Raw genomic sequence first — 25,495 nt, 5'->3', positions numbered from 1 at the left:
ACATGAAACATTGTTTTGTAAGTTTGTAAGTTGGTCTGTGTTCATGTAGCTATAGTTGAAATGAAAAGTTCTCTTTGGATGATGTCTTGTTGATGTTTTGTTCCTTCTGTTACCATGGTGAACTTAACTAAGCCACGACCCACTTCTGCTCTTACAATGACAGCGAGGTCAAAATCCTATAGCCACAGTGAAAGGATGGTCTGTAGTATTAGTTGTTTTTGTCGTGAAAAGGCCTCATAAAACATCTATCTGCTATCAACAGTAGACCCAAATCAAGACAACAACAAGAGCACTATCTGCTAATGATGCTGAGCCAATGCCAGGTCAGGTCGATAGGCAGGTAATGAGCCCAAACTAGTCAGTGTTTACAGGGGGGTTGCACATACCCACACAACAGTGGAAGCGAGAGTTGTGTTTCGAGTTAAGTCAGCCTGCTAATTTGAGTTTTTATTTAATTATTTGGTTTATCTGATAGGGAAGGATACAAAAACATAGACAAACTGTAACAGAAGTTGGATTTATGCATCGTGGCGATTAGAGCAGAAGCTCATTTGCAGCACTTGTCCCCAGATGGGCTTTTACGAACAGTTAAAAGTATAAGACATTGTGAAGAGAGGACTATGCAAACACTCGAGACACAACACTAAAACATGAGTACAGTGCTGCTGCACCGCCTCAATATTGCATTGTGACATTTAAAAGTCAGTTTGACAATGCTACAATTGCTGAAGTTTGAAAATAATCATTTATTTTGAGAAAGACCTTTAAGGCCCGATTGTAGAGGCTCACTACATGTTTAAATGTAAGCTGGCATGTTTATGAGCAAACATGTCAGATGAGAGAGGATCATAGTACAGATCTTCCCCAGCCGCACGTGCTGTCACCGATCCGTCAGGAAGTCAGTGATCCACCTGCAGAGGGAGTCGGGCACGCTGAGCTGGTAGAGCTCGTCACGTAGCAGTCCAGGGAGGATGGTGCTGAAGGCAGAGCTGAAGTCCACAAACAGGATCCTGGTGTAGGTTCCTGAAGTGTCCAGATGCTCTAGGATGAAGCGTTTGGCCAGAGTGAGCGTCATTCACAGACCTGTTGGATCTGTAGGCAAACAGCAGCGGGTCCAGGAGGAGGGCGGTGAAGTCCTTGTGGTGGGGCAGGACCAAGCGCTCAAAAGACTTCATGACCACAGACGTCAGCGCCACCGGCCTGTAGTCATAAAGTCCTGTTATCCTTGGTTTCTTGGGAACAGGGAAGATGGTGGACGTTGTGAAGCAGGCTGGCACGTGCCATGACTCCAAGGAAGTGTTGAAAACAGCCAGCTGTTCGGTCCATCTCAGGGTGGAGGAGTAGGCCAGAAGGGGTCTGTGGTGGCCTTTGATGGAGTGGCCTCAGCAGTGAGTGGGGGGGGGGTTGATGGTGGCGGGTGCAGGGGTGGCTGGAAGTGTCTTGAGATGTGTGAAAGGCTGCTCAGCATTTAATAAACTGTCTGTACCTGGGTCATTCCTTGCTGAAGTTCCTCTTAAAGTCACCAAGCAAGATACCAAGAGAGTCCAGGAAAGTCCACTCCACATGTAGTATCTGGTCCGCGAGCGTGCACTGAGCCACGTGCACTTCAGTGCACCGGTGGTATGTAAATAACGGCCAAAACTAATGAAACATTTTGGTAGAGTAGCTTCACAAGACATGCTTTGGAAAGGAGACAATTTGGGTGCTGACACGATCAGGTAAAAGTCTATGAACCACAAGCGTAAGCAGGAATACTCACACAAGCATGACAAAAGTATAAATAATAATGACGTTGTTCTCAGCTCAAAATACAGAGTTTACTTATACTGCCACATAAATAGGCACGGTTTAGAGCAGTGATTCTCAATTGGTGGGTTGGGACCCAAAAGTGGGTTGCAGAACCATTTTATTTTATTCAATATTTTCCATTTAAATGTATGATATTGGGTGGTTTTGATCATAATTTAAGTCTTAAAGGCACATCTAGTGTTTGTTCAATTAAAACATTCTAAGTACTCTGATTGGGCAAAGGGAATATGTTACTAAATACATTTTACGGCGAGTATTCAGTATTCCGTAACTAAATACAATTTAAAAAAAAAAAAACCAAAACTGTAGATGGATAGGTGGAGGATAGATGGACGTGGTGCCCTTTTTATTTGGTACCCAAATTATGGATGCAGTAGAGGCAAAAATCCCTTTGCTCCAAGTGCCAGATATAGAAAGAATTATCTTCTACTCTTTCAGAATAGGCCGTGAGTCACCCAAAAATGGAATAATGATTTTTCAGTGGTTGTTTTGTAACCTTAATTGCTGCTGTTCACATTGTTTACAATGAGGGTCTTAAAACGATTTATAGTAGATATTGTGGGAAACCCTCCTAGAACATTTCAGATTATGATAAGGCCAACAATATTGGTAATTCCTCTCCCCTCTATCAGTTTAATCTTTGCAAAAGGAATTCTACAATACTTTGATTTGATCAAACTTTGTCCGCCCTGGAAAACAATTTACTGAGGGCCCTTCAAAGCCCGAGTCGTAGCTGTGAGTCACCCAGTCACACCCTGAGCGGTGGGGACCAATGTTTCCAACGAGTGCTGTTAAAAGGACACGTTCACACTGCGGCGGATGAAAATAGTTCCTGACTGCTTCCAGAGTGTGAGCCTCGCAGACGGGGAGCGAGGTGTGAGCGACGCCACGGTTAATGACAGACTATGACAGGCTCAGGCGTGCCACGCTCCGAGAGGAGGGAGGGGAGACAGCAGACAGCGCAGTGCCACCACTTTCTCAGATTAGGGCACAACTAAATGTATCAGGCCCCCACACGGAGTCAAGCTCTGGATAGAGGTTCCGCTAGACTCTTCTTTTGCCGGACACTTTGACCGGCTGGGTGGGAAAATGTTGGCCCTTCACAAGAATTACCGGCCATTAAAAAGAGATATAATGAATGTGGCTTATTATCAATAACAATATACTTTTAGACAGAGCGCTACACAAGTGTTTTAGTGGGTCCAAGAACACGGCTATTTCTAATGAGAGAATGATGTGGGGAAAAATGCAACAGCTCAAATCCAAACATAATGTTGATGATGGACAGCGGCAGGTATCACGCGGACGTACCCCACTCATCTACACTCACTCAAACAGAAGGTATGACCCTACGCTGTCCTTATCCAGATCTGACAGCATCAGCTGCACAGCAAGGGCTGGGCTGTACTGTAGATGCCCTTCCGCGCTTTAACGTGGCTTCAGGTGTAAAATTTGTGATTAAGTCTCTCACCGCTGACATATTATGGAGGGACAAATTGACAGTGCTAAAGTCATCAAAAATCAGTCTCGTGCGATTCACCACCGACCCAGCTCTGCCACTCTCTAGAGCAGCTCTGAACATCGGTAACAATACCATCCATGAGGTTCACTGAAAATCTTTTTTTTCCGTTAAGACACTGAAATACAATTTGCATAATCATTTGTGTGTAGGCCGAGGCGTCTGCGCAGACTGACCGAGGAACACGCCTCTAAACCCAGCCACTCTCCCAGGATGTCAGTCTGACTGAACAGAAGCGAGTTTAAAAAATAACCTAATCAAATTCATCAGTTCTTAACACACGTTTATAAAAGTAATGTACCTGTACTTCGCCGTTTTCTTGGAAAATGTGATGAAGCACGAAGAGAAAGCTTTCCATTTCCAGCACGATGATGGTGTTTCAACTGCGCTTTATAAGATGGGCGTAAATCGAAACTTTTTTGATAGAAATATTGAACCTTTTTTAATATTTAGGGCTGCCTCGAAAACACTCTGTTATGTTAGTCAAGGACTTCGGAGAAATATTGTCTTTAAAGAGGGGGTATTATGCTTTTTTCAATCACATAGCACCAGTCTATAGCACACTACAATGATGACCAAACCTTCTGTTGGTCTGTAAATGCAGTAAATTAGAATAACTGCCTTGTATAAAATTGCCCTCTCAAAATGGCAGCAGCGAATGTCTTGTAATAGGCCTCTGTCTCTTTAAGAACCTCTGACGCCTCCTCCACACGCTGTCTGTGGCATCAGTGGGGAGATCCCCCCTGCTAAGGCGCAGTGGTTGGTTACTCGGCTGGTGACGAAAGGTCAGAGGCGTCTCCAGGAGGTGGGGGCGTTCCTAGGAGGACTCAGGCGAACCTATCCCTAAAATGGCCGCCATTAGAGTTTTTACAGATTACCCAAAAATACGTGAATGTGCCAAGGCAACACTTCAGACATGTTTTTAATTAGGGAATCACATAATAACATGATGTAAAGATTGAAAAAAGTCGATTTTGCACAATACGGGGGGTATTGTTTAATCTATTTTTGTTTTTCCTCTCCATATTTTTTCCTGTCGGCCAAAAAATATGTTGGCAGATGGAAATGATTTTTACCGGCCATTTGCAGCTGGCTAACCCTGCTCTGGATTAAACACAAAACTGTCCTGAGATGTTTTGCCAAACAAAGAATTAATGCCAACCTGTCTTTCTGTTTTGTTGTCAGATTCCAACTTTGCGCAAGTCAAAGTAAGACACAGCAATAAATTTGCCATTGAGGATGAAAATACTTTTCAGGTGAAAAGTCCAAGTTAAAAGTTTATGGTTCAGGCTATATCAACAGGAAAACATAACGGGTGTCGTTCTCTTTAAACCAGGGGTGCCCAAAGTGAGAACCGCGGGAACAATTGTGTTGGCTGGCCAAAGGGTGACCTACTTTTGCTCCGTGTATGGTTAATACTAACTCACTTCCCATTCATTCTCAATGGTAAATTTGGATGCAGTGCACTCTTTGGCCACCCGCGTCAAATTGGGGGCGCTGTTTCACTCCTTTTGCAAAGTTAAGGAAACACTTGTGGTGTCTCATGTTTATCACAGAGCGTTTTAGCACCAACTTCCCAGTTTTCCGACCTTCATTGCAAAGGTTGTTGATATGTACATGTTAAAAATGTGCTTATAAAATAATTTATGCTGAACTGACATTTTCAAAATTATCTAATATCACATTTTCTTTGAGTTAACAAACACATGATTTAAAGTCACTGTAGGTACTGTAAACAGGTGTTATTTACATTTTGCACTACATTCCTGCAATAGTTGTTGATTGATTTTGTTGCAGCTGTTGGAGCTGCCCAAATCACACTGCACCAGCCCCTTATGGCTCCTCCTGCAGGTGGTGGGTCCACGGAGGGACGGCCTCATGGTTCCAAACCGGGCCTGTTGGTCTCTCATAAGGGGCTTCTGTACCGCTCTTTGTCATGGAGACCCTACCAGGGGCAAGAAGCGCCCGACAACAGAGCTCCTAGGATCATTCGGGTGCTCAAACCCCTCCACCACGTTAAGGTGGCGGTTCCAGGAGGGGGTGTAGGCTACCGAAAGAGAAAATAAAGTAACTTATTATTTGCAGACACTACCACAGAAAATAGAACCATTTTTCTGCAACGTAGACAGCAACAGCGCTGTGAAAATGAAACTGCTTCATGGATTTATGAACTACAGAAGCGATGAGAAGGTGAAATTATTCTTCAGACTCACGGGACTAAAGCAGAAACACTTTTAGAGATCGGACTTTTACTGTCAGTCCGAAAACAAAGACTGAATGGAGGCTAACTCTGCCATGTTTTTCTCAGTGTCACTTGTGGCTGTCACCTGTGGCTTGCAGAGACAGCGTAATTATGGAGCCACGTAAACAGTGTTTTGAGATCTTTCTACTCTGGGACTTAGATTGGCAGAAGTTGGTTCGCTGGTTTGATCAAGTGTTTTTGCGTTTAGTCTTGAGCTTGCCCTCGTGTGGACAGGGCCTTATTCTGCTATTGTGAACGACTATGGGCGCCTTAACCACAGGACTTTGTGGAATTGAAAGTATTTGTCTAGAAAGTAGGGTGTATACAAGTTTCCTTTAGTGCTTAGTGGAAAACAAAAGATGTCTCTTGCAGATATTCGAGATTCATTTCAAACAAATCATCATTGTGTAACTTTGTTGGTTAAAAAATGCTAAAATTACTTATGAAAATTCCCTTTGCCTTTCTTCCTGGTTTAACAAACGCACTGTCCCTTAGCCACTGTCCCTTCCACTCACTCCCATTCACAACAAACCTCTGTCAGGACTAGAGTCAGAGCGATCTGCTGTGAGTTTCTCTGTAGTGAAGCTTCAGCGGATGTTTTTTACTCTGTGAAGGAGGGATAAGCTGGACCATGGATTGAGATAAAGCGTTTGGGAACCATGGACGCTGTGTAGGTGTCAGTACCTGAGGTTCGGGTGGTCGCTGCAGATGGTGACCGTGTGGGCGGCGTTGAAGGGGTTCCTCAGCACGTACTCCAGGTACTCGGCGGACCCCAGGGCGCTGAACAGGAGGTGCTGCTGGGTGATGGCCTGGCTCAGCATGTGGGTGATGCCCTCTGCCTTCCCACGCTCCACGCCAGGGCCGGACACGCTCGCCGCTGAGTCCTGCCACAGCACAGCAGACACGCCATCAGGCTGGGGAACACTGGCAGTTTTAGTCATTCGGGGTCTGAGGTGAAAATGGCAACTGATCTTTATCTTTAAGGATTGACAACATTTCCAGTATTCTTTATTTTGTGTACTCAGAACATTTAAGTATGTATAAAATCAGTTTGTAGTCCTTATTAGAATTGCACTTTTCTAAATCTGGGGGCCTACATTTTCCTAATACTTGGAAATATAGGTTCCCCACTGGGTTTAGCTTTGATACCCACCTTCACCTTCTCATGTCAAGTCCTCCTGATCCAAGTCAACACATTAATTCCCACATAATACAAAAATACAGTATTTCCTCAGAAAAATGTGATGAACAAACATTTTAGACAAAGGCTGTGGATGGTTTGAGGGCTTTGAAAGAATGTGAAGGACACTCTCGGGTTCTGTCTACAGTATTATGAGATTACAATCCAGTAAATACAGATGGGAGCGCTTCAGCAGTAGAAGAGGATAAAAACAAAGGGCCTCATTCACGAACATCTCAAGAAACTTGCAGTGTCAAGAAACTGTGCAAGATTCACAACACGTTCTTAAGTAGGAAAATACTTTGCACGTGTGTTGGAAGCGTGTGAGGACTAATTAACATATGTCTTTTTCAAACATTTTGCTTGTAATTGACTGAAAATGGTCATTTGTTGAATTTGTAGCATTAGGAGGTCATATTTACTGAAATCAAACCCAATCAAATAGGTCAAGTTATATTTTAACATAGGAGCCCTTCTTTGATAGCAGCTTCAAAAATCTTAAATCCATTAAACTTGGATTTCTTTGCAGGATGTTAGAATAGCCTCCCAGAGCTGCTGTTTGGATTAAAAACTGCCTCCCACCCTCATAGATGTGTTGCTTGAGGCTCCAAAGGTTCTCAATAGGATTGAGGTCAGGGGAGGAGGGGGTCCACATCATGAGTTTCTCTCCTTTTATGCCCATAGCAGCCAGTGTTGTAGAGGTTTTCTTTACAGCAGGACGTGGTGCGTTGTCATGTATGAAGATGATCTTGTTAGAGAAAGCACGGCTCTTCTTTTTGTAGCATAGAAGAAAGTGGTCAGTCAGAAACTCCACATATTTTTCAGAGGTCATTTTCACACCTTCAGGGATCCTAAAGGGGCCGACCAGCTCTCTCCCCATGATTCTGGCCCAAAACATGACTCCGCCCCTTCCTTACTGACGTCACAGCCTTGTTGGGACATGGCGGTCATTCACCAACTATCCACTACTCCATCCATCTGACCATCCAGGGTTCCACGGCCTCATCAGTGAACAAGACTGTTTGAAAATGAGTCTTCATGTATTTCTGAGCCACTGCAGCCGTTTCTGTTCATCAGCTTCAATGAACAGTTTAGGGGAGGCCGGATAGAAGGTTTATGCACAACTGCAGCCTCTGGAGGGTCCTACACCTTGATGTTCAGGAGACTCCAGAGGCACCAGCAGCTTCAAATACCTGTCTGCTGCTTTGTAGCAGCTGTTCTATTAGTCTGATGTATTTGTCTGGCAGAAACCATCCTTATTGTGCCTGTATCACAAATCTCTTAACAGTACAATGATTGAGCTTAATCTTTCATGAAATATCGAAGGTTCTCATACCTAGTCCAAGGCATTCAACTAGTTCACGTTTTTCATCTGCAGAGATACTTTTTCTTTCCTATATTACTTAAAAATGCTGGTCTGCTTAATAATGTGGAACTTCCTTTTTCAGTAGTTTGTCCCTTAACTGGGCTTAACCTGAAAACTAATCATCACAGGTCTGTGAGATCAATGTCAGTGATTCAAAGAGCCCTGAGACACAATACCATCCACGGGTTTAATTGAAAAGGTTGTTTTTTTTTTTAACCTTTTTGACACTGAAATACAAGCCCGGAGGATGAATCCAGCCCTCCAGAATAGAATCTCTGGCACGCAAGATGATTTTTTTGAGAAATATAATATCAAAGAGCACTTTAACATTTTCAGATTTTAAGCACTCTAAAAATGTCAATTACTTCAAAATTTCCCAACAGAACACCCAACTAGGTCAAACATTATGTACAACACTTGTAGAAAGTAGGGCTTTACTTTGGGCTAAAATTGGCAGGTTCGGCTCTTGGGTGTTTTTACAATGGAGAAAATGGGCCGTCCATCAAGTAAACTTACCTACTACTCCTGCCTTAGAGCTTTAGTGACCTTTTGTTTTCTCTAAGGCCATGCCATGATACGGGAAGAATAGCACAGCTCACACTTTGTACTTTAGGTAGTGAAGTGTCTTGCCAAGGACACAATGGCAGTAAGTAATGCGATGGCTCTCTCCACATATGGTATGCTATAATGCAGATAGATTTACATATGCGCGGACCCGAAATGCCATCTGTGCCGTGCATTCCTATAAATAAGTTCATTACAACAGCGAAAAACTCTCCGGGAAGAAAAATAATATTTAGACAATAAAGCTGCCGGAGCGTGCCCGGACAAATTGTCTCCAAATTGAATTGCAAAGTAACAACAATCCTCTTCCCGTTAAGGCGCTCGGCTCCCGCTGGTATTGGCTGCGAGGGAGGTGCGAAAAGACTCGGAAAGGCCACAGCCAGCAAAAAAAAAAAGTATGTGTAAAGAATCAGCGACGGAGCGAGCCGCCAGCCCGAGGAGCGATGTAGCGGAACAATTAACAAGCGCGGGAAAACGGTAACAAGTGTCAGCGCAGATATTCCCCCGAGACCGAGACGACCGCGGGGAGACACAGCGGCGGCAGGAGGAAAAAGTGGACTTAAAGTTGAGGAAAGTAAGATTTTGTTGGGTAACATGTGTATATGACAATCCTACATTTTGGAGGTAATATGTCCCAGAGCTTTATGTTTGCTACAAAAAAGGCAGTAAAAGAACAGATACATCTGGCTACATGCTATTCCAATACAAGTAAAAGTTGCCCTAGAACCCTGAAGGTAAAACAAACATATATATTTCTTGAGTGATTGGTGTCATGAATAAATGCAGAAAACCAAACATTTGCACTCATATTCATTAGTCTTTGGACATTATGTTTACAGAAACGTACAATCACTTCATGCTCAAACCAGGGAAATCCAGCAAATAATTACAGCGGCTTTGAAGCGTTTGGGCAAAATAAACCGGGAAATAATTGAATCAATAATACACAGTCGCATAATTAATCATAGCAGGAAAAGATGTGTTTCTTTGGCGACTGGAATGAACAAGCAAGGTGTTTTGATAAGACAAAGTGCAGAATTGATTTTGCTAACGCCTAGCCTAGTCCAGGGGTCCGCGGCTTTTAACATCCACAGAGCCATTTCAGGCCATTCCAAACCAAACAAAAGTCTCCAAGAGCCAGAGTAGATTTAATATTCAAACGACCGAACAACTTACATCATTCTGTTGTATTTTAGATGTAATATCTTTAGCTGCTTGCATTGCGGGAGCTCCACAGATCAAACTCCTTTGCCAGAACCAGGAGTGGGGCTGGGCGATAAATCGAATTAATTAAATTATTTCATACTTTTCAAAACAGACAATATGGCTAAATGGTAAAATCGTGTCCGCCCATCGCTCCATGTCCGCCTGACGAGCGCCATGCTGTTTTCGTTGTGTGCGATGGAGTTTTCTCCATTAAAACAAAGTTTCCCCAGGTCTGCTTCTCTCCCCTTCTCTCACCCTGAGCCGCTCTGAGCTGCTGCCGCTGCTGCTGCATTTAACCTCGCCCCTTTCCCCTTGAGTCTCCATGGAGACGGTTGTCAATCACAGCTGAACTTGATAATATTAAAACTAAAGGCTTATGAACAGTGTTAATTTTGACAACATATATTATTTTAGTTTTAGTCTACGTCCTTTGACTAAAATGTAAATTAATTTTAGTCGAGATTTAGTCTAAAAAAACTTTAGTTTTAGTCGACTAAAATTGCATGTCAATTTAGTCGACTAAATTATAATCATATTTGATCAAGGTCCTCGATTTAATGGAGCTGCTCCACATGAATAAAGCTCAGACCTGTTCATTTGGCAGTGAATTTACATGATCTGAGGCTCTTTCAGACGGTCAATAGAAGTTTGGATGATTTTAGTCTCTCCTTTTCTTTTTTATTTAGTCTTTTTTTAGTCGACTAAAATATCTGGACATTTTAGTCATAGTTTTAGTCTCATGAGAAACTTTTAATTTGGTTTTAGTCCAATTTTAGTCGTCAAAAATATCACTTTGACTAAAATTAAGATTTTTAGTATTTTAGTTGACGAAATTAACACTGCTTATGAAGAAAAACATACTTAAAGAACATATATAACAGAAATAACATTTTTAATGGGCCTTATTGTAGGCTACATTAAGAATCATAATATTAATAGGCAGGACTCTGAGCAGTTTTCTTCATATGAAAGATCAGGAGACCTTTTTAAGTTTATTTCCAGTAGTCGATCCTAATCATCCAAACTGAGCAAAAAAAAAAAATCGAGATATTATTTTTTGGCCATATCGCCCTGCCCTACTTTTAAGACGTGTTTGTCATTGCGTTTGTGACTTTACGTCTCGTATTATGCACGAGCGGCAGTGATTCGCTATCAGCGCTGCGCGAGGTGGATTGAAGTTTGCACTGCTTCTCCTGACATCGATTCAAGCGTCATTTGAGAGATAAGCATTTCCTAAAAGTGAAACATGGATGAATACTGCGCCTGCGTTTGTGCCCGTCTCCACTAACCTCTCCACCCAGCCGAACACCGGGAGAGGGCGGAATCCAGGAGAACCTTTCTGCGGCGAGCGTGTTGTGCCGCTGAGCTGGCCTGAACTCCATGGAGACGTGCGTAGGCTGAGGCTCAAGACAGCTGCTCTATTCTGGTATCACAACACCTTCAGACACCACGCAGACGAGAGGGACGTATGGAATTATAGGCGACGACTGCGGGGCAAAGGGAGATTCTTTTCTGGGGTTCTGGGTCTGGTCGGGTCAAGATTCAGCAACATTTAAGTGGCCAAAGAATGAGGTCAGGGACTTCCTATATTACTGAATGACAGGTTCTCAGAGCGTTGATCTTACCGTGAGTTTGGGTGCGAGCTCGTGCTGAGCTCCCTCTCTGCGGTGCACCGCGGCCATGCAGCTGAGCTTACGCCGGCCATCTTGGGTCTGCTCTGCTCGCCTCAGGTCCGCTCTGAGTGGCCGCTCGCCGTGCAGCCTCTGAGCCTGGGCGCTGTTCCTGGCTGTGGACACAAACATGGAGTGGTCATACGTTTGTTTAGCAGAGGAGGCCAATCTTTGGGATCTGTTCAATTCAATGAGCTAAGATGAAGATTTTCATTGAAGAAGCTAATCTCAAAACCCATATGCAAGTTTGAGCCATTTGTAACGCTCGAGTACTTCACTTTTTTACCTTGAAGTGGAGTACAGTACTTTCTCCCTCTGGAAAAGCATTATGTTTTAGGGAAAAAAAAACAAGAAATGATGTCCAGTCCGCATCGCGTTTAAACTATAGGATCTGGCAACAATAAGAGTGGAGCTCATTCTGCTTTCTGATTGGATAGATCATATTTATGACACTAACAACATACACAACACTCTACATATCGTCTCTTTAAAACCAAAGTACTTCAAAACCATTCATCCATTACTATAACTACTAACAATGAAGGCTGCTAACAGAGACATGAAGCTTATGCACAAATTCAACCTGGAAGACCTACCGGCTCCATTCATTCATCACATCATCACCGGCAGCCCACTCCAATCATCCAATCACGGACCCCGCTCAAGCCACACCTTCACAACAGCCAATCACCGCAGCTGCTCATCCCCTCGCCAGATGCTCATTGCTCAGGATCCCCTCTTTAAGCTCCCTGGTCAATCACTCAGCCGTTTGCCAGCCGTGCTACGACCCTCCTCCACCCCTTTCTCCGCCTGGCTCCTCCTCGGCTCCGCTCATCAAGTGGCCAACCCAGGTCTCTTCCACCACCACTAGGGTCCAGGCTCCGGGGAAGATCATGGCTATCAATGGAGATAAGTATTTATATTTATCTGAGGTTCGAGAGCAGGAGCACACCTCCCGTACGCCTCTTCCGGCCACCGGCTATTTAAGCCCCCGTCTACTAAATTTCTTCTGCTTTTCCTTCAGGTATGGGGACGCGAGCCCATGAGCTTCCCATGAGCTTCCCTCATCGAAGTCCCAGAACGACATTTATCACGTGAAAAAACGATGTACACAAAAAACGTTTGTGTACATCGTATCTGAGGTTGTGGTCCTTGTGAGCGAATTCGTCAAAGCCATGCATTCCATATCGTTCAGTCTTCCGCCGGGGTCTGAGCCCCAATAATGATTCATGTTTGTTAATAAAACACTCACAATGTCATTCTGTTTCTGTGAGTCTTTTCAGGTTGAAATACAACTACAGTGACTTGCTACACTCGCTGCTGTCTGGCCCTCCTTCCTCTTCCTTCTCCTTAATTTCTTTCGTTTTTGCTGCCAGAGGCTTCTCTTCATTTTGTTGATGGAGATGCATATGTCTGTTTACACTCCACCACGTAGGTTTGCACAGTGTGTCTCTCTCTCCCCTCCTCTGAGAATCAGGTGGGGGAGGGGTGAATTTGGCTCATGGGGCCCTTTCAGGGAATATGCAACAGCCAATTGTCGTTGCAGTGACTTGATTCTCGTCATTTCAAATCTGTTGGCCCTCTGGGGGCCCCGGCTGGCTTGGGGGCCCTAGGTAGCTGCCTGCCTTGCCTAATGGCAAGCTACGCCTCAGCTCCAGGGAAGTCGCAATGTCTTACGTAATGTTTTTAATCAGTTCCAGTAACATCTAACTTTTACTCACTGTTACTCACTTTTTACTCACTGTTCCAAATCCTGAGTGATCGCTTCATTTGTGTGGGACCCTGCTAATTGTGAATTCTGAAAGATAGGGGTCAGATCTTATTGTGGCGCAGCGGTTAGCAGTTGAATTCCCACCTGGACGGGGCCTTTCTGTGGAGTGGAGTATGCACGTTCTCCCCGTGTCTGCATAGGTTTTCTCAGGTTTCCCTACCACTGAAACATGTACAATAGGTGAATCTCCAGCCAGGTGATTCTGACCTCCAGCTTGGCTCCACATCCGGAGATGGGTCCCCATGACTCCTTATAGGTCGTCCCAGCGACGCAAGGATGGGTCGAATGCAGAGGACAAATTTCATTGTACAGTGTCGTATAATGACAAAATAAAGCACCTTAACCCGGTGTAAATCACGTGTGGTCACTGAGCCCATTACATACGTTTCATCAGTTGGCATTTTTATAAACATGCAAGAAGTTTTGGATTTAGCTTTGAATTTCATTACATTTGTATTTAAGCGTTTTAATGTTGGGTAATATAAAGACGAAACTTGGCATTTTACATACAGAGAAGATCAATCAGCTGTCCAAATATTTAGTGCCCAACTCCTAATGTTTTAGTGTGAACTCCAGTATTTTACCTTTTAAAATCTCCATTAGTTTATGATGAAAAATATATTGTAAATCAAATAATGCGCCCGTCGTGGTTGCCATGGGACCCGTGTGTTAGCACTATATAAGGCTCACAGTTCCAAGGGTCAGTTCTCACTTGGACTTCGACTGCTCCTGCTACTGAACTCGTACGTATCATTTAGCATGTTCAGCTTTAAATAGTGTCTCCACATTCATCTGTCGGCAATTTAAAAGCACTTTAACAAACACATGTTTCATATTTTGCCAGGTTTGTGAAAACGTCTGGAAAACTTTGAAGATGCCTCCGTTGGACCTCCCTCCCGACCTCCAGGACCTGCAGGTTGGAGGTAAGTTTCCCTAAATCCTCACTTATTAGTATCTATTGTTGAATGTATAGTTTGTGAAAGACATTTGTCCTCAAAAGTCTGTTTTAGCGAGGCCGTTGTTAGGTGTGATACGTGCAAACTGACATTCACACTAAGCGTTTTCTTTGGACAATGAAACCAAAAACCTGCTGAAAACAAGTCAAATGTAGCAAATGATAAAAAATATTTGCAAATGTACAGTTATATTTCACAACTTGACAGAGAAAAACATGTTTTAAAAGGGCACTGTGGGGCTGACAAGCTAACTTTAGCTAGTTTGTTAGCAGACAAAACGATAGCAGATAGTTCATTCGACGATTGCTTCAAAATGTCGCTATAAAACCTGGATAAAAGTTCAAAATGTGAAAGGAGAGGGCACAAACTAACAAAGTAGAAAAGAATATGTGGGAATTTGTTTGGATTTTGTGTGCTGGACGTTGTTGAATGTCACATGTTTAGTAGCGACATGTCTAAACAAAATGGCGCCGGCTATGGAATTTTTACTTTCAAATGCACAGTATAACATGAAGTTACTGCAGGCCTTGTACAGACGTCAAAGGATTTAGTATTTTGAAGCAGCAGTGAGTTTGGAGACTTTGACACCAGCTCAGACACAAGGAACAGGACTGTCCACGCACTGACAGTTCCTACAGTGTCCAGCTTAGGACAATTCTTAAACAAATAGATGAAAAGATGAGGAAAAATGTCTAAAGAAAAAAAAAAAAAAAAAAAAAAAAAAATGTACATAGAAACCTACTTGAAATACTTTTCTAAATAGTTGCAGTACTAAACCAGTTCAATGGGACTAAGTTTTTCAGTTGAAAAGTACAACTCTGACTCATGTTTTTCTGTGTTTAGGAGACGCCCCCTGGCTGCCGCCTGTGGACCCTCCTCCTCCTGCGGTCCTCCCTGTCGGCGCTGACCCTGGCCCCGCCACCGGCCCCGCCCCCGGTCAGCCTCCGCCTTCTTCCCCTCCTTCTGCGGGTTTTTCTCTTTCGGAGAACTATTTCTCCCACGCTTTTGTCACCCCTTACTCTGCCTTGTCCTTAGTTCACGAGGACATCATCCCCTTTCCTCTTCCCACCTTTTCTGAGTCTTTTCCGGATCTCATCCTGTCTTCTCTTTCGCCCCTTCTTCCTGTCTCTCCTCCTGCCTCTCCTCTTGCTTCCCCTCCCTCTTCTTCCCTGGAAGAGCTTCCTGACCTTTACTTCTTCAACTACGGGGATCCCCTCGTTGTTGCTTCGCCTTTTGGCCCCTCTCCTCCTGCAGCTGTGCGCCCTATCCCTATCCTCCCTTCTCGGGTCTTTCCTCCAGGGGCCCTCTCTGCCCCTGCTGGCCCTTCTGTTCTGACCCGATCTGCTGGGCCTGCCTTTTTCCCCTTTTACCCTCGCTCCCCCTCTCCTCCTTCTTCCCCTGTTTCCTCTTGTCCGTCCTCCCCCTCTCCCCCTTCTTCCCCCCTTCCCTCTTGTCCATCCTCCCCCTCTCCCCCTTCTTCCCCCCTTCCCTCTTGTCCGTCCTCCCCCTCTCCCTCGTTTTCCCCCTTTTCCTCTTGTCCGTCCTACCCCTCTCCCTCTCCCCCTTCTTCCCCCCTTCCCTCTTGTCCGTCCTCCCCCTCTCCCTCTTTTTCCCCCTTTTCCTCTTGTCCGTCCTCCCCCTCTTCTTCCCCCTTTTCCTCTCGTCCGTCCTCCCCCTCTTCTTCTCCCTTTTCCTCTCGTCCGTCCTCCCCCTCTCCTCGCTCCTCTCGTAAGCGCTTTCGGGAGGACGATGACGTTGAGCCTCAGGCTAAGAGGTCTCAACGTTCTTTTTAGAAATGTGTCCTTTTTCTGCTGAGGACTTGTCCCAGTAGAGTGTATATATCTGTAAATAGTTTGTAAATAGTTGGTTTGCTGTGCTGTGTTTTAGTAAGTAAGTTAGTTAGTTAGTAAGTTAGTAAGTTAGTAAGTAAGTGCTTTATCTGTTGTGTTATTTGTTCCTGTTGGGCGGCACGGTAGTACAGCGCTTAGCGCTCGTGCTTCACAGCTAGAAGGTCCGGGTTCGATTCCCACCAGGGACGCGGCCTTTCTGTGTGGAGTTTGCATGTTCTCCCCGTGTCTGCGTAGGTTTCCTCCGGGTACTCCGGTTTCCCCTACCACTAAAAACATGTACAATAGGTGAATCCTCCAGCCAGGTGTTTCTGACCACCAGCCTGGCTCCACATCATGGAGATGGGTCCCTGAGCGCCGGCCCACGCTGGCAGCTCACTCCTCTTACAGGTCGCCCCGGCGACATTGAGGATTAATAAATTATAAGTTTGTAAAGTAATAAAGTAAGTTAGTGCTTTATTTGAAGTTGTGTTGTTTGTTCGTCCTGAGACGCTGTGGGCCAAAATGATCACAGCCAGTTTTTCCAGATCAGGGAAACCATAGCACCTGCGCCTCTGATCCTCTGAAACGGTGCACCGCCTCCTCCAGAGCGTGGTGTCCAGCACTGGTCAACTCCACCTCCTCCTTCCTCTTCCTCCTCCGCAGCTCCCTCCGCTCCATAACAGTCGTTCACCATCTCTGAGAAGAGTTTAGCTGTTTCTCCTGAGAACATCCATTAGCCAGAACACTATAGAAGGCACGTGAGGCTTAGCTGTGAGTCTTGCCCGGATACCTTCTCCTTGGTCCCTTCTTTGTTCCCTGCAGCGCCTCTTGGGACGCCTCCTTTGTGCTGCAGGTGTGGGGGCTCTTGGTGCCTCTTCAGTGTTTTAGAAGAAGTTTGTTTACTGTTTGTTTGCTGGTCAATAATCTTGTTGTTGTTTACTTTCTTACAGGAAGCTGTTGGTCTCTCCCCTCCATCAGGAGGGGAGAGACAGGCGCTCTGCCCTGCCCTGGGTGATCCCACATCCATCAGAGGAGACGGCTCTTCCTCCCCCTGGCTGTTCTGAAGGTAGAGTCTCCTCCCCCTGGCTGTTCTGAAGGTAGAGTCTCCTCCTCCCCCTGCCCCCACCGCACCCCCAACCTGCTCCCCTTCTGACCTCCTTTGTCAAATAAATAAACTTTTACATTTGAACTTGTACCTTTTGTAGCTTGATTTTTTCGGGTAAACAGGTTTCTAAGGTTTTCCCATCAGTTAGTGAGTTTTTAGTTCAGTCTTTGAGACAACCAGGTTCACATGAGACGAGATGAAAACAGGAGAAGGTGGTTCGTCAGACGTTCAAACAGAGGTTGTGTGCGGAGCAGGAGAACACACCCGGTACAGGTGACGCCGTCAGCTCACAGTCAGCGTACGTCCTCCATAGAACATGTCTGACAGCGATGTCACAGGGACTTTAGCTTTTCTCAAGACAGTTTTAAAGTGTATGAACACAAAAAGTATGTTGATGAACAAATGTGACCCGTCATGAGAACCAGGGACACAAGTCGGCAGCCCAAGTTTCGAGAAAAACTGGTGATTTTTGATTATTTTGCAGAATGTTTCAGTTGAAGTCACGAAGAAGCCTCTCCATGTTTAAGCTGCAGTATTGTTATATTTAAAAACGTAAACTTTTAAGTTCAAACCGGCTCGTTTAGGGAGATTTGGGAGCTTGCAGTCGGGGCGTGACTTTGTCTGTGTGTATTTACATACTGAGTAAAGATTGTATCAGACGAGCTGAACCGTGGACGTAACAACGAACATGTCTGGAAGAGGATTTATTAATCACGGATTATGTGGCGCCGCTTCCTCATGAAGAGCCTTGAGAGCAAAGCAGCGACAGCGGGACAGAGACGCTGCTTTGCCTCCCAGACAGGACCACGCTTTCCCCACGGCAGCTTCAGCGTTGGTTTAGAGGCCGATTCCTCTCTTTGACATATTTCCAATTCCTAAATTCAACTTGCCACATCTTCTCCAAATATGATCAGATTTCCATGTGTTACACATTGTTGGAAACTTTGGAGACGACACTTTCACAAGCTCTGTCCCGCTCAAAACGCCCCAAAACCGAGTTGTGCTGGTCAGTTCCATACTCACAAATACTGACTATGGAAAATTCAATAAAATAAAAGCATTGAGTTATAACAATTTGACAAAAATATACTTATGGTAAAAAGTTACAGCCCATTTCACATATTTTGAAAAGTACTGAATAGTGAAATTAGAGGTTTTATGAACATTACTTTATGAAGAATGAAATATATCAAGTTTATTTAGACTATATCAGCACCATGGACAGAGGACGGCTTCTTCTTAGCCTGACCCGCCTGACTAATCTAATATAAATCTATTCTAACATGGAGATTATATATTTCAAATATAAAGAAGTGTATATGACCGGCCAGGATCAAAACGTCTAGTGTCATAGCATAATGCAAGTATGTACAGTCGCTTCATTATTATTAATAATTCATTATTATTAATCATTATTGTTAATAATTATTATTAATAATGAAGCCTCTTCACAAAACAACAGCAGCAGATATTATAGTTTCATGTCTATCTGCATCATGTGGTCATACCGCCTTTGCGATGCCCAATCCCGTCAGACCTTGGAAGCTAAGCAGGGAAGGGCCTGGTCGGTACTTGGATGGGAGACCGTTTGGTAACACCAGGAAGCCTAGCGAATGTAGTGAGTGAGTGAGTGGTTGGTGGTGGTCGGAGGGGCCGATGGCGCAGACTGGTTGCCTCGCTTCTGTCAGTCTACCCCAGGGCAGCTGTGGCTACAATAGTAGCTTACCACCACCGAGTATGGAATGAACGAATAGTGCAATGTAAAGGGTCTTTGAGTGTCCAGAAAAGCGCTATATAAAACCAATGCATTATTAATATTATTATCTAAAGGTCATTCAGGTCTATTACATTACGTTCAGGGCCTGTAAACGACATAAGAACTAGGAGCACATGGATCGTTATTCTGCATAAAGTGCGCACCTACAAGAGCCTCATCTCATCTCCGCTGTTGGATTGGATTCTGCCTATGAAATCCAATCCGATACTCTCAAAATTCCTGGATCGGCTACCGATACCCAATATCGGCTCCGGTCATCCCTCTTTCTTACTGTGAAGGGGTCTCAGTCTTGCCCCAGCCCATCACTACGACTATTCAAATAAACCGGGGTCATGGCAGCCGTGACTTCCCTCAGGAGTTTAAATAGACTTCTAGCTTGTGTGTTTCATTTTGACAAAGAGCGAGAAGAAGATATAAGCAAAACCCTGTCAACTCCATCTACCCAGTCCAGTCGACCACACTTAAATCTGTGCTGTGTACTTTTGTGTATCGTCTTATGTTTCCTGTGAGTGTCCGGTGTGCATCTGTGTAAAAAAAATAAAAATAAAAATAAAAATGAACAAAACTTTTCTGATTATGAATCTTTCTCCCGCCTCGCCGAAACCCATTTCATCCAAATCAAAGTTTGCTATTGCATGATACATCCCATGAAGAATCCCAACTCTCTCCCGGCTTTACCTGTGGTTGAAAATAAAAAGCTGTCAAATATGGCTGCTCTGTGTGTGGGCCCCTGTAATGTGGGAGCTATAGGCGCGGAGTGCCGTGGGCGATACTTTGACGACAGCGCTGGAAAGTGGGACAGCCACGGGCCAAATATTCAAGAATACATGAGCAGCTGCCAATCTTCTCTCCCTCTCACTCCGCCGCGCCCAGGACGGGGTAACAGTCCAGGCGAGGCACGAGGAAATGTTGACTGAGACACTCTGAGGGAAGTAAGGGCTGAATGTAAGGCTGGTTCGAGTTCAAATTTGTATGAAAATGTGTAGGAAGGTAAGCAATTAGCTCACAGAACATTTACAGTGTTCAGTTGATTTAGACACTGATCTACAACTGTATCTTCCGAGCAAAAAAGATCAATAATAGGGATTGTCAAAGGCCCACGACCCACAGAGATTTACAGGAAGTGACTAAAACAGCAAAAAGATGTATTCCATACTTCCATACTCACGAATATTGACATACTTTGTATCCACGTGTAGCACGAAAGGCGATTGAGATGATGCTGCAATCCAAATATGGTCATTTCCTGGAGAACGGCCGGAGAAGCAGGCACAGGGCGCATGTGCAGAGTGACGTTAAGAAACTTCCAAATTATTATGCAAATGACATTATGCCAATGAGATTTTTCTATGATTTTCTGAACTGTCAACTCAAATGAGAGATTTTCAAGTCTTTAACTGTTAGAGGATCATTTGAATGTAGTTGAAAAAACCTCCCAGTGATAACAGTATACATAAAGTAAAAAACTCAAAATCTTCTGTTCCAAATTATTATGCAGCTCAACGTTTCATAACATTTTAAAGCTTGTAATTAACTGAAAATGGTCATTTGTTGAATTTGTAGCATTAGGAGGTCATATTTACTGAAATCAAAAGCTATTTCAATCAAAAACATCTTAACAGGTCAAGTTATATTTTACCATAGGAGCCCTTGTGTGATTCTTAAATCCATTGAACTTGTGAGTTTTTGGACAGTTTCTGCTTGGGTTTCTTTGCAGGATTTGTTTTGCTTGTTAATGCTCCTAAGGTTCTCAATAGGGTTGAGGTCAGGGGAGGAGGGGGTCCACATCATGAGTTTCTCTCCTTTTATGCCCATAGCAGCCAGTGATGCAGAGGTTTTCTTTACAGCAGGACATGGTGCGTTGTCATGCATGAAGAGAATCTTGTTCGGGAAAGCACGGCTCGTCTTTTTGAACCATGGGAAAAAGTGGTCAGTCAGGAACTCCACATATTTTTCAGAGGTCATTCTCACATTTTCAGGGATCCTAAAGGGACGGACAAGCTCTCTCACCATGATTCTGGCCCAAAGCACGACTCCGCCCCCTCCTTACTGACGTCACAGCCTTGTTGGGACATTGTGGCCGTTCACCAACCATCCACTACTCCATCCATCTGACCATCCAGGATTACACGGCCTCATCAGTGAACAAGACTGTTTGAAAATGAGTCCTCATGTATTTCTGAGCCACTGCAGCCGTTTCTGTTCATCAGCTTCAATGAACAGTTTAGGGGAGGCCCGGATAGAAGGTTTATGCACAACTGCAGCCTCTGGAGGGTCCTACACCTTGATGTTCAGGAGACTCCAGAGGCACCAGCAGCTTCAAATACCTGTCTGCTCCTTTGTAGCAGCTGTTCTCTTAATCTAATGCGTTTGTCTGGCAGAAACCGTCCTCATTGTGCCTTTATCTGCACAAACCCGTGGGTGCTCTGAATCAGTCTCAAATGTCTTATCAGTATGATGATTACGCTTAATCTTTCATGAAATACCAAAACTATTTCACGCTTTTCATCAGCAGAGAGGTCCTTTTTCTTTCCCATATTGCTTGAAAATGATGAATTGCTTAATAACGTCCTTTTTTAGTTGTTTTTCCCTCAACTGGACTTACCTGACGACTAATCATCACAGGCGTCTGAGATCAATGTCAGTGATTCAAAGAGCCCCGAGACACAAAACCATCCATGAGTTTCATTGATTTTTTTAAATTTACCTTTATGACACTAAAATACAATTTGCATAATAATTTGGAACACAGTGTAGGGCCGGTTTTCACAAAATTAGGTTTTGATTCCACTCTTGCAACAACATCAGCACTTAAGTAACTCTGCCAGACTCCAAACTTTACAGTCTTGGACTTAAACTCAATTTTGAAGATTTGAGGTGTGCCAACAGCGGTTTCGGGTCAGACCGGGACAGGGCCGGCACTGTCAGCTGCTGGAGAACTTTGAGATGGAAGTTGAGGCCCCGGATTAATGGTGGGACTATTTCCGAATGTCACAGTCCTCGCTCCTGTAGTTGTCGAGGTTAATGCATCCAAACAGGAGGGAAGATTACGAACAACGGCCAATGCATTTGGTTTGTCTGTAAAATTCAGGTCTGTAAAGCTATAACGGTGCATCTGGGAGCAAGTTCAGAGATTTGAACCATGAATCAAGCTACCTGACGACACATATGTGGATGGCATTTAAAGGAATGAACTGAATTTGATTCCAGATGGAGGGTGGTTTTATAAACACCCTGTACGTGTGGACGGGCCTTAAACAGCGTCACTTGATGGAAACATATGGCTCCAGCAGCGTCACCCACAGCTGTGTAGAATGGTATGACTGCTGACAGCAGCGTGTACCTCCCTGACATCAAAGTACTTCATTAGTGCGCCCGCAGCATCAGGAAGTGCGCGCCTGTAGTCATTAGTTACCATGCAGTACACACGGCACAGTCACACTTGTTAGCGTGTCTCCTGTATGTGCTACGGTGAGTACACACATGCAAACCAAACTATTACGGCTGCATAAGGACGGAAGTGGTCACATGATTATTCATAGTTATCCATCAATTTGAAACTTTAGCTGTAGATTACTGACATAAATAAGAGGATTGTTTGTATTGTCCCTAGTCTTAATGTGCTTTTATGTGTTGTTGAGCCAAAGATGAATTTCTACCTCGGAAGACAATGACATTCTATTCTATTCTATTAATAATGGATAGAGACAGTTTTAAATCTATGGTTTTACTTTGCTGATATATAAGTTACAAAGAGGGGATCTTGTTTATTGTTGTAATATGTAGCACACAAGGGTACATAATGTGTCACTTTTTGGTGGGAAACTGGCCGGTTGTAGTGATCACTTTACAAACTACAAAATAAAATAAAATAAAATCATCTAACAAACTCATAAAAGGAGAGTTTGGCCTATTTTTACTCTCACATTCAAACAAAGATGTTAAGGAAGAAAACTAGCTGGTTTTCATCTGATGTTTCTCGCCTTAATCATAGATTTACCAGATTTAAAGGGACTATACAGAGTTAAAAAAAATTTAAATCAAGTATTTTCCTCCGCCTACATGTTCCAGCCATGTCCTAATGTGTAGAATGAGCTCAGACCTGTTCACCACAACTGCCTCTAAAATCCTGCACTGTCACTCAGAAAGATGTTACTTCAGGTCTGAAGTGCCGTCATGCACAAGCTTAATATAGAAGCTGCAGTTACACGTGTGACCTGAGGTGGCAGTAGTGAGTATAAAATGGCCAACTTGCATCTAGTCCCTTTAAGAACTGAAACATTCATAAACCTTTGGTACAGTGTTGATGAACAGAAAGTTATGGAAATGATATCTCTGATGTAACTCCCTATGAGTGAGTGAAATAATAAGCATCACAAAAATTTAAGTTTAAACAAAGATAACTAGACTATTATCCATAATCTTATCGAAAATGTAACTCTGTGTAACACCTAAGCCACAGAAACTGCTTCATTTCTCTGTTTGGAGGAGAAAACCTGGTGGACATCAGCCCCGAGACGGAGGAGAGAAGCAGCAGAATAGAAGTGAAATGTAGCTGGAAAAGGAGGCTCTCGTGAACCTTTGGTGATATAATGTTGTGTTGTTTGGCGTGGTCTGTGTAGGGCTGTGCACATGAATTAGTTGTTTGTGCCGCTGCTATGACAGAGAAATGAAAAGGGTGGTACTACATTATTTCTCTGTGTGTATTCCGCTCTGCCGCTGCATTCTGTGCATGTCACTAAAGTCGCCCACGCTTCTCCTGGGCATCCAAAATCGCTCTTATATTTCAAACATGATTTCCTGCGACTAGGGCTGCAGCTAACGATTATTTTGATAATCGATTGATCTACCGATTATTTTCACGATTTATCGATTAATCGCTTGGCTGTGAAAGGTGCATGGAAATTGTATTTTTTCAATTTTTTGACCACATAAAGCTGAAGTCGCGCCGCTTGAGGACATGTTGATGGAGTAAACTTAAAGTAAACATTTGTAGGAGGCTCTTAGTGCTAATTCTGCTTTCTGATTGGACGAGGCAAAGACAGATATTTATGAAATTTACAATGTACAAAACACTGCAGACCCTCACTTTAAAAAAGTAGGTTTTCATCCAAAATACATAATTGTCATGTCATTTTTGCTCTATTTTAGTCTGTGTTCACTAGAAAAGGATTAATCGATTACTGAAATAGTTGACGACTATTTTAGTAATCGATTAGTTGTCAATTAATCGATTAGTTGTTTCAGCCCTACCTGCGACTGAGGTTTAGTCGCGTTTTTCTGGGAGTCCAGTCGTTTACCCCCCCACACTAGGGGCAGGGGTGTGTGTGCTCTGCTTAAAGCTTTAAAATGACTAAATTGATTGAACAATGAGTCGATCAGTGATATAGTAATTACTGTGGCACCGTGAAAGCTCCAGATCCGGAGCTGTGCCTTGAATCTTTGCTCTAAAACCCGATGATTACTTACTGTAGAGTGTGAAATACAATCATCTCCAGCACGTGTTTGCCTCATGACTAAGTGTCTGTCCGCTCTGATTACAAACACAGGCCGCGTGATGGTGGCGGAGCTGCCGGCCACACTTAGTATCATTACGAGCCATTACGTCCGCGCTGGGATCGGAGAGTACGCTTTTACGCACTTCACTTAAAGTCCACATTTCGGGACGAGCTCGGGAGCGGTTGACTGGCGATGGCTTGTCTAATTGAGGGAGTAATGGGCCCTCCCGGAGTGTGAGGCTTTGGCTGGCGTCGCCGCGCACCAGCACTGACACGGCTGGCCACAGGAGACGCCTCCGCCGCCTCAATTAGGCTCAAATGGAGGAGGTTGAGTGGTTCGGCGGCGCGGCCTACACCAGCCAGGCGGGAGAGTGGTCTGGGTACACACAGATCAGGCTAATTACGCAAGAGCATAACATGGTAAAGGAGCAATCATTTTCAACTGGAATATCTACTTAGGAACTCAGCTAGCAACACAAGTTCAAGTTCATTCAATCTGTCTCCCTCTGTACTCAAAAGGCCAGCCCACATTCCTGTGTACGTCACACGAAGCAATCCATGAAGTTTATAGCCCGGCAGGTCCAGAATGATGCCCCTCTTGTTTTTTTTTTTAATACAACAGGAATATCAGTCTGGGCCACACGCCCTTTTTAGCCTAATAGAGAAAACTCAAACGGGCCCGTGCAATCGGATTTGCTCGTTGTTTGCAAGTAGTGTCACTTTTGGGAAGCGGACGTCCCTGCAATAAGAATCTATGGATTGCGCACAGGAGAACCTAGAGTTTTTTCTCCAATTGGCGGTAATTTACAAAAAACACACGCACAGCAGGCGAGTTTCGTGATTTATAATCCTGTTTGAATATTAGTGCGGAACCACTAATCACATTGCTCGTGTCTGCTCCATCCATAGATATAATATAATAAAGATGAGCGGGTCCCATTCAGCCCCATTCATTGCAAAGGTTCCCCAGTCGTGTGTGAACCTTAATGGCCGCTCTGTATCC

At 44.1% G+C, this 25,495-nt stretch overlaps 1 protein-coding gene across 1 annotated transcript in view; it reads right to left on the bottom strand.

Moving 5' to 3' along the window:
* The window catches only part of nphp4 (nephronophthisis 4), a gene marked incomplete at its 3' end in the record, with an annotated part of 350,376 nt that overhangs the window by 36,039 nt on the left and 288,842 nt on the right, over positions 1–25,495 (bottom strand). Inside the window, exons 19-20 of the mRNA XM_079557985.1 lie at positions 11,512–11,672; positions 6,255–6,454 (exon numbers count right to left, since the gene is read on the bottom strand). Coding sequence (XP_079414111.1) covers positions 6,255–6,454; positions 11,512–11,672 — 361 coding nt within the window. The remainder of the gene's footprint in view (positions 1–6,254; positions 6,455–11,511; positions 11,673–25,495) is intronic.

The sequence above is a fragment of the Gobius niger genome (genome assembly GCF_951799975.1).
Source record: "Gobius niger genome assembly, chromosome: 6".
Classification (NCBI taxonomy): domain Eukaryota; kingdom Metazoa; phylum Chordata; class Actinopteri; order Gobiiformes; family Gobiidae; genus Gobius; species Gobius niger.
This window is presented reverse-complemented; position numbering and strand designations above follow the sequence as displayed.